This window comes from Syngnathus typhle, linkage group LG10 (genome assembly GCF_033458585.1).
Source record: "Syngnathus typhle isolate RoL2023-S1 ecotype Sweden linkage group LG10, RoL_Styp_1.0, whole genome shotgun sequence".
NCBI classification, from domain to species: domain Eukaryota; kingdom Metazoa; phylum Chordata; class Actinopteri; order Syngnathiformes; family Syngnathidae; genus Syngnathus; species Syngnathus typhle.
Window position 1 is genome coordinate 10,916,417 of NC_083747.1, and position 10,252 is coordinate 10,926,668.

At 43.2% G+C, this 10,252-nt stretch overlaps 1 protein-coding gene across 1 annotated transcript; it reads left to right on the forward strand.

Moving 5' to 3' along the window:
* The first annotated feature begins 1,941 nt into the window (after window positions 1-1,941).
* On the forward strand, window positions 1,942-9,565 carry kcnj14 (potassium inwardly rectifying channel subfamily J member 14). The gene is made up of 8 exons (XM_061289983.1): window positions 1,942-2,063; window positions 3,613-3,714; window positions 3,793-4,086; window positions 4,158-4,251; window positions 4,332-4,361; window positions 4,607-6,102; window positions 6,713-7,030; window positions 7,320-9,565. The coding sequence occupies exons 6-8, from the start codon at window positions 5,107-5,109 to the stop codon at window positions 7,542-7,544; spliced, it is 1,539 nt and encodes a 512-aa protein (XP_061145967.1). The 5' UTR covers window positions 1,942-2,063; window positions 3,613-3,714; window positions 3,793-4,086; window positions 4,158-4,251; window positions 4,332-4,361; window positions 4,607-5,106; the 3' UTR covers window positions 7,545-9,565.
* The last annotated feature ends 687 nt before the right edge of the window (window positions 9,566-10,252 follow it).

The window sequence follows — 10,252 nt, forward strand, 5'->3', positions numbered from 1 at the left end:
TGTCACAGTGCCCAAAGGGTCATCTTGCGAGGGTCACGTGACCAAACCCAGCAAACAGGTGAGCCGTGCTAAATAAACACTTGTAAAATGAAAAGTAAAAAGTCAACCTTGCATTTCAGGTCCAAAGACTCCCTCAGGTGTGAAATTCTACGTCTAGAGTGTTGACACATTTTAAACTTGCCTTGTAATTTGACGTAAGTACGAGGTGTGCAGCTCTAATTGTATGCTGGGAATCAAAACAGACCGACATGAGTCAAAACTGGTTTGAACCTGCCCACTGGTGGCTTGTTGAGGTTATTGCAGCCAAAAATAATAATGGCGTCTTCATGCGGTTGTGAGTCACTAGTGAAGGCTGCCAACACAAGGGGGATGTTCCTTACATGTGAATAATTGCGAAAGTTACATTTACGTCAGCTTTCCCATTGACCGCTGTGCATTAAATGAATCATTTCAAAGCCACAGTATGGAAGTAACCCGTGTTTGACTTAAACAGTGGAAATGTCGGCGTTCTCTTGAGCGATGCAGTGGTTTTGTGCCTCATTAGCGGTCGTACCATACAAATGGAAAGTTCTTTTTCAGATGAACACGTTTCTCATTGTTTTAGGTCACAGCGTTTTACACACACAAACCACAAAGCAGACTTATTACGGTGCAACCTTGAAAGATGAATGTCCAGAGTGTCACACTAAACTGAACTACCGCCAGGCGTGATGTTATTTGCACATCTTGTGAGCCATTGTTTGTTTTACCCAAACATCTAACTTGACAGCCAAAGTTGGGACCAAAGCTTCGGGCTGTCTTTACAGTGTGGAAAAGGCCTGTACATTTTTTCTAGATTTTTAAGCCTCATACAGTAATCCCTCGTTTATCGCGGATGATTGGTTCCAAAAATGTGAAATCCGCGAAGTACGGTCACCAACAAGAAGTACTAGGCAGGCTAACGAGTTAGCGGAAAGATGCTAATCGTACTAACACGTGAAAACGGACTTCTAAAGGAATGTAAACGGAACAATACTACATTGTCCTAAAGGTTAGACACGTTTCCTCAATTTAGAAGTTTTATTTTGACTTTTAAATATTTTTTTAATTTGGAAAAAAAAAATCCGCGATGTAGTGAAGCCGCGATGAACGAAACGCGAAGTAGCGAGGGATCACTGTATTATATACTTGGCATCTTTTTAATCATTCAAATTTGGTAGGCTTGGTAACAACAGTTTTTTTTTTGTTTTGTTTTTGTGGCGTGTCAAATTTAAAATACATTTTTATTCACTTTACAGGGATTTTAACATCAGTGGGCGCATGCAGCCAGCCAGCGTTATCCTTCTGGTAAATTTGACATCATCATCATCATCATCATCATCATCATCATCATCATCATCATCACGCTCTTGTAAATGACTCCTCCCTCTCTGGTTGCCAACCTCTAAACCACACCCACTGTTTTCCACGGGTCAATCACGCACACACATACGCACTTGTGTAATATAAAAAGATAGTCTGCCTGGTGGCACGTAATCTGCAATGCTTCACTCCGTCACCCGACGCAATGAGTTGCATGGAAGTTTTCACATTTCTCACACATTAGTGTGATAGTCGCCGGTTGCAGCAGCTGTTTAGCTCCTTGAGCCGTCTGATGCCTATTTCCATTTCCCACGACACGTCTTGGCATCACTGCGACGTTTTGACTGAGATTAAATCAGATTAAGAGAAAAGTAAACACACGGCAGTTCTCTCACTCCCACAGCGTTCACTCGGAACAAAAACAAACTATCGTTTTTCAGTGTATACGTTGCATTGAATGTTAAAATATGTATTTGGGTTGTTTTAATATTATATGGTGAATGACTTCTTCATAAAAGATCATGTACTAGTTGAATGAATCGGGATCGTGTGTCAAGGTCATGGGCAGCGGCGTGCGCACGTCCCCGGGGGACGTAGCGCCTCGGGAGCGCGCGCGCCAACGCACGAGGACAGTTGACGACGTGCGCGCGGATCCAGCAAGCTTTGTCAAACTCTTATATTGCGCAAAGATTGTCACATGAAGTTGTCTAAGGAGACTTTTGGTGAGTGAAAGTTCATTTTGTCAAAATGTATCGCTTCTTGTTACCTTAGTGCAGTGTTGAAATTGCAATGTTTGTTGGTTAGTTGTTGTCTTGCTGTGAAAGAATGATGTAATTGAAAATCGAATAAGCAGCTTTAATGAACTCACTGTGGGCTGACACGCTCGCCAGTTTTTACTGTGATTGACAAAAATTGTTTTCAAACTGAAATTGTTTTTAACTAGAGAAAAAAAGCACCAATTTTCTAATGCAGCTAATAAGACTTTTCCAATTTAGATTTTACGCTGAACTTTATATTCATTGTCTTTTGTAGATGTTATGCTGTTTTATTTAATACTCTGTGATTGCTGCCTTCTTTTTATTATTTTTGATGATCATTTTATCATTTTAATTTTATTAATATTATTTATGTTTTATTTTTATTTTTCGAGGTGATTATTTATTGTTGACTTTTGAATATTGTCTTAATTATAAACATTCAGCATTTTAGCTCCCACCCAGATTAACATTTTGCCACACGATGACCTCCATTTTTTTTTTTTGCACGCGTTCGGGTAAAGAGTTTCAATTAGATGGAATGAGGCTGACTGCCAAGCCAAGTGCACACATATGCTCGTTATCGGCCGCTAAATAAGGGCTCACGTTGTTGGACCGGATGCAACCTCCATCAGAAAATGTTCTCTTATTGATCACACTGTCCCAAGATAAAAGGACATTCAATTGTTGCGATGCTTTAAAATGCAATTACCTATCTCACACATGCTATTTACTTTTAAAGTTGTATCTAAATATTTTTGTAAAGGTGATTATTTTTCTCCAAGCTCTAGAAAATAGCTAGAGCTGCAGTGAGAGAGAGCTCGAATCTGTGGCCTGGTTTCTAACTACCACTGATCAATCACAAAGTATCGACGTGTGCATATTTGCATTGTTGTGGCTCGGCTCGGTTTGATGTGGAAAAATACAATCACACTAAAATCATAACAATCCCTTGTTGTCGTAATCTGTCCACATAGCACCTGAATAATATCTGATCATCTGGAGGATTTAAAGGCACAAAAGGTCCCTAAAGTCAAGGTTTTCATCAAACAGTGATGGATTTTGCTATATGACACTTCAACTGTTTTAAATTTCCTTCCCGGGTTCTGTCGCTCTGCTATGCGCCAGAAGTAGTTTGCGCTAAACTGGCTTTTGTAACAGCCTTAACATCCGTCAGGCATTTTAACGAGTGCGAACTGACATTTCTTCAGTGACGGGATTTGTGCGTGACCACCAGGTTCACAAACCACTTGACATTGATAAGAGAAAGCCGTTAGCTTCCAAACACACGCGCTCGTACTTGTTTAATCACCTCCTCGAGGTGGCTGTCATCGGTCGTTCAGCCACACTCAGGAGGTGCCATAATGGAGATAAAGGACAAATGTTGGTTGGGCACAATTCTGAGGTCGTCAAGGTCAGGAATTGCTGCCGGGCCTTTCGTCAAGCAAAGAAATGCAAACTAATGGTCACGTCATGTCGAATGATTATCCATGATTTTATTTGAATCACTTCCCAGGGTCCAAGACAATAACAAACATCTATGGGATGTTCCTGAGATAGGACTGATTGTAAAAACAAGGGGAAAAAAAACATCCGGACAGAAAACAAAAAAACATAGGTAAGCATCTGATTATCTTTTTTTGCAATGACCATTTGAATATTTTTTTTTCTCATGAGTAAATGTCTTTTTTTCCAGGCTCGCTGGTTTGTTAAATGAGTCAAGTGAGAAAAAAGCAGACGACCGACAAGAAGTTAGCAAAGACAATCAAATCCAAATGGGAGATTCTTTTGTCTTCTGAACATTTTGCCTGAACGCATCACCAAAGATGAACCCATATGTCACTTCCCATTTCAGGAGGGATCTTTTTCCTCATTTTCATTTATTGTAGGAATCATACAGATGAATCAAATGAGTTGATTGGTTTTATCCAAAGGATTTCATCTTGTGGTCCAAATACTTACGAAAGTGATCTTGGAATGACTATGAAAGGTAAATGCAAACTTTTTTTGTAATTTTTCTTTTTTATTGTCAAAGGATTCCTAATTTATGCCTCTCTGCAGCGAGCCTTTGGAAAGCGGGAATCTGAGCTGCAGTGAACTTGTCAAAGCCAATCTCTCAGCCAACCTAACGCTCCATCTGTAAAAGCGTCTTCAGGTGACCTTTTGCCTTTTCATAAATCTTCCAAGCAACACGGTTAATCGCTGTGTTATTTTCCTCTCTCTGTATCTAATCAGGCTTAGGAAGGAGTGAAGGAGAGATGTCTGGTGAGGTATAGATTAATTTGTATCACTTAATTTTTTTTTATTTTGGTATAATGTCATCATCTTCAGTAAATTCAAAATGACAGTCAGGCAGATATGGAGACTCTGGAAAGTTGTTAAAGATGAGGGAACAAGAAAGTTGCCTATCAAGTATCTTCTCGTTGGTCTCTCTTCCTGACGTGGTTTTTGATTTCTAAAAACAGCAATGTTTTTTTTTTGTTTTGCCATGCCACAACCTGAACCTGAAGAACTGTATCGTAAGAAAGCGCATGTTTTTATCTTTTCAACCGCATGTACATATGTGCCCGTGTCCCAAGTTTGCGCCTGTCCCCAACTTTGTCAAAACGCTGCCTGAAATTGTCTTCTGTTGTACTTTTTGAAATCGAACAACCCCCCCCCCCCCCCCTGCATGCTTTTTGTTTTCCCTCCCTTGCAAGTTGATTCTGAGCAACAGATATAAGGCGAGGTAACCCTGCCGTCCTTTTTGGTTTGCTTCGATGTATGGACAGTGTTCTTCCATGGACACACTCGGAGATGGACTCGATGAAAGTGAATTTGCTCTGAGATCCATCAACGAAAGGATCGTTCTTGGAAACCCGCAACATGGAACCGATCAATGACTTTGAAGGGGATTCTTGACGGGTATGGATTCTGATGATTTTGTTTCGAGGATGCACCGAAGACTCCTACCGTCGTTACTCCATCTCGCAACTTGACCGTGTGACAAAGTGAGAATTGAGAGCACGCGATGGGCGCGGCACGTGTGAAACGGCGCTTTAGTGCTGTGGTGGTGGATGGGCCGCTCGAGGAGGAGGAAGTCATGAGGCTGGCACAGAGCGCAGACGACATGGCTCGGGCAGGCGGGAGCCCGATTGGGTCGGGAAGCCCGAGCGGCCCGTCCCCGACCCACGTCGTCAACGGCATCGCATTGCCTCTTGACTGCAATGCACGGTGTGCCACCGGAGAGTCGATGGGAGGAGAAGGCGGGGAAAGAACGGAGGCCATGTGCTCAGGAAGTAGTGTAGGAGGAAGAGGGGAAGGCCCGTCCGGCTCGGACCGGGACTCCCTTTCTTCCCCCTCCACCGCAAGCCGCCGGCGCGCCAAGCGGGCTGGCCGCGGGCCCCGAAAGCGCTTTGTGGGCAAGGACGGCCGCTGCAACGTTACCTTTGTCAACATGAGCGAGAGGGGCCAGCGCTATCTCAGTGACCTCTTCACCACCTGTGTGGACATCCGCTGGCGCTGGATGCTGGTCATCTTCACTCTCTCCTTCCTCCTCTCCTGGCTACTCTTTGGATGTGCTTTCTGGCTCATTGCCTCCGCGCACGGGGACCTCTCCGTCCGCCTCGTTCCCGGCACCTCTGCGTCGGGAGAGACCGACAGAGAGGCGGCAGCGGAGGAGGAGGAGCCCTGCTTCCTCCAAGTGAACAGCTTCATGGCGGCCTTTCTCTTCTCGCTGGAGACGCAAACGTCCATCGGTTACGGATTCCGAAGCGTGACCGAGCGATGCCCCCTGGCGGTGGCGGCGGTCGTCTTGCAGTGCATCGTGGGCTGCATCATTGACGCCTTCATCATCGGGGCGGTCATGGCAAAGATGGCCAAGCCCAAGAAGCGCAACCAAACTCTGGTCTTCTCTCAAACTGCCGTGGTGGCCCTCAGGGACGGCAAACTCTGCATGATGTGGCGAGTCGGAAACCTGCGCAAGAGTCACCTGGTCGAGGCTCACGTCCGAGCGCAGCTTTTAAAGGTAAGTTATTGGATGGAGAACATTGCCAATGGAAAAATCCAAAATCGTATCAACACCTTAGTTGCTGCTGCGAATGATTGCGGTCCAGTTAAAAGATAAACAAACAGGGTGCCGAGACCATCTGGCCTCGACATATTCTGTGGTCTGGAGTTAATGAGAGCTTGTTTTATTCTCCCTCGGGGGTTAGGAAGATTTACCCTGGATTAACTTGCCCACTCTTACTTCACCGTTTCCCTTTGTCATCTCGTTTTTCCTCCACGTAAAGAATACCGACATTGTCGTTCTGATATTTGAACAAACCCCTTCGTGAACCTCGAGAAGTCTTGCGTGCGAGTGGTGATGCTGTCAAATTTATCCTCGGGGGGAGGGGGGAATCTGTGAAGGTGATCTCGCTTAATAACAGAGCAAAGAGTAAAGGGCAGATGGGATTAGTTTTTTCCAAATGAAAAAAAAAATTGTAAATGCTGCGAGTGGGTATGATTGAACCGCAATGTCAGTCGATGTTCAACACTAGTCACTGGGCCCTGTTTTAGCCACGCCCCCAAAATATCCCAGGTACATAGTAGTTCTCATGATTTCACGGTTGTTGTTTGTTTTTTTCTATCAACAGTCAAGGGTGACAGAAGAAGGCGAGTTCCTTCCGCTGGACAACTTGGACATCAACGTTGGATTTGACACCGGCACCGACCGCATTTTCTTGGTCTCACCGGTCACGATCGTCCACGAGATCAACGACGAGTCGCCTTTCTTCGAGATGGACCGCGAGACCCTGGAAAATGACACCGAACTGGAGGTGGTGGTGATCCTGGAGGGCATGGTGGAGGCCACAGCGATGACCACGCAATGCCGCAGCTCCTATCTGGCAACGGAAATCCAGTGGGGATATCGTTTTGAACCTGTGCTCTTTGAGAAGAAGGACTGCTATGAGGTACGGACCACACCACCTCTATAACAATTAGGAGAGCGAAAATGATGGGCATTAATTATATGCAGAGTCCCTACTTCCCACAAATGGCAGGAGTCAATTGTATAGATTCTTTATCCTCTGCGAAAAAACTTAAATATTAGCGCATCTTACTGAGACAGTTGTGACATGACTGTCATTATTATACTGCCCCCAGGTGGCCAAGGCGTGTACACTTTAAGGAGCAGTACAATGTATTGAAGCAATAAAATTTTGTTTTAAAAAAAATATGCTGTTCTTTCCCTTTTCCCAGGTAGACTACTCATTCTTCCATCGGACGTACGAAATCCCAAACACGCCCTTGTGTAGCGCTAAAGAGCTCGCAGAGCTTAAATACATAAAGAGCACTCGCTCTTCTTTCTGCTATGAGAACGAAGTGGCTCTTCAGCTCATTTCTCCTGACGATGAACCCGACCAAGACTCGGTGTTCCCTGCCGCATCAAACAGGAGACTTTCGGACCACCTTCACTACAACTGAGAGACCAGAAACGAGAAACGGGTTCGGAGTGAGTCCAAGATGTGACCTTGTTGGCTGATTGGTCCTGGCAATCTTTTAAAATAATTGAAAACTTGAGTCTGCGACGTCCCAATCTGGCCCATCACCACTGCAGCACACCTATCATGGACGGGATGAGCAACTGCGCCCCACGCTGGCCGTCACTTGCAACTGCATTTCCAGTGGAACGTTTCATCCTCGCAGATACACTTCAGGAATGTATCTGTCTCAGTATTATGCTGATTTATCATCATTATTTTCATATGGTAAGTATGAATGATCTATTTCTAGACATAGATTACATGGAGAAACAAACTAGCAGCGGTTTTGTGCGTTTCCATGTAATTACTGTCTGCTGTTTTTATTCAATGCAGAAATGTGACATTATTGTGGCTTTTATTTTTATTTTCATTATTTTACAAGACGGTGAACCCCTTTTTGTTGCGGGGGTATGTTCCACTACCAATCCACGATAGATAAAAATGAAACCAAATTTGTTACATTAAATCTATACTCTACAATTGTAACAAAAGAACACACAATCGATTCTTTCACTTCTTTTTGCTTTGTAAAGAATCTGCAGTGTAACCGGGGTTCACTGTTCCGTAAATTCTTGCACAAAAGCACAACGTTAGTTTTGAGCGAGGAGGAATATTAACCCTGAAAGTGTCTTGTTATGTATAAAGTATATTTTCCTACTCTGAGGTGAGGTGGACTTGCCGTGTTGATTTGCCTTGCTTGGTCGGAGCAGGATTGAACTGATGTACTAAACTAAATTATGTTAATCTATACTCCATTTTCTTTCTGATATGTTACACGCGGTTCATATGCCGTGACGATTTGTGTCGGGGTGGTGCCTTTGACCGACATTTGAAGCGCCACTGAGAGCTGCAGCAGTCACGTTTCTTAAAAAAAACTTTGAAAGCAAACCATTTTGGGCGGACATTGTTTATTGTGTTAAGTCCAACAACGAATAAAGTGAATATGCGCTTCATGCAACAAGATGGCACCAAATCACTGCTTTTGGCTGAATTGAACTCTTCAACATATTTCAATGTAGTTCTTCGGCAGAAAAGAAATGAAACAGTTTGTGCATTATGATTAATTCACGCGTGGCTGCTTGTGATGTGCGCACTTTGGCCACTAGAGAGCAGTATAATACAAAAACTACACGGATTGTACGCTTATCCAAAATCTCAGTAAACTGCTGTAATACAGATTTTTTCTTTACGGATGATAAAGAATATATTCCTGTGTGCGTTATTGAATTGTCAAATGGGGAGGATAAATCTGCAAATTTGAGTGCAGCACTGTATTTTACTCAATAGTAACTAAAGCAGTTTATTCAATTGTCACTTTTCACTGTTTACCTGTCGAATAAACAACCTCCTTCCATTTTCATTTTAGGAATATATGGAAGATTAATATCAGTGATGAAGCTCTTGCCTCTGTCCTGCTGTTACCGCAGTAGAGGTTTTGTAACCTATGTGTTTGAATGTTGTCAATTGTTGTGTCTTCCCATAAACGTCCACCCTCAAGTTCTATTTATAGGCTGCACGGTGGGTTACGGGGCCTCCCTTCACTTCTGTGAAATGTAACTTGAACTTTAGAGCACCATCACTTTAGCACTTTTCTTTTCAACATTGCAGAAAAATAGTGACGTGTACTTTTCAAATCATGTCACCGCTTCCACTCTATGACCAGGGGTGGGCAAACGTGTGCTCAAGGTCCTCATAATTATTTTTTAAATTGACAGATGGTCCAAGTCATTCATAGGTTTTAAAAGAAATAAACATATGGTGGAATGCGTTTGTGAAATATATTTGTTTCTTTTAATGTTATGAGCCAAGAAAGAAGCATACTTTTCCCACCCCTGATTTTATTCCTAAAACTTACATATTTGTGGATTTATATGATTGTAAAATTGTATTTTCATTTTACATTTAGAGCTGCTTTTGAAATATGGGGCTTCCAAATGGAACCGACTGTATGTGAGCAAATAAATCAAGGTCGAATGGCTTATTTTGAGTTATTCCAACTGACACAAATGGCTCATCATTATGTTTTGCTTTGCGGCACCCCAGGCAAACAATTCATACAGCGCTGTGAGAAAATGCCTTTCACAAACCCAGTGGGGGAGGTTTGCTTGCTAGTCTGCCCCTTTTCGAGTCTTGTATTCTGTATACAAAGTCTATTTTAATATAATGGAGTAGAAAATACAGGGATTTATTCAAATGACGTGGAAAAATACAAAAACAAAAATAAACGCATCCACACATTCATAAATAGGTAAATAAGTAAATGAATAGATAAATACACACAAAGAATATGAATATCAAAATTTTGTATTTGTAATTCGTTACAGTCAAAAAATCATGCTCGTCAGGGATATTCATTAAGCTTTGGGCTGGTCGATCTGATTTGCGGACCTGGAGTCAGTTTCGCAACCGTGTACGTGTGCTAAGCATGAAACACAAACCGATCCTAGATCAGCGCGAAGTTTTCCCTTCTCCACAGCCGCGTCGTTACAAACAAAGGGCGCGCAAAGGTTCGCGAGGCTGACGCACAGGCACCTGCCACAGCGCTCCGGTTGGCTGTCTCGCCCGTCCATTTTCACTTAAGTCCCGCCCTATACCTGTCATCATTGGTCAGCAGCGTCATCGCTTTGACGCCATTCGTCACCGCTTCCG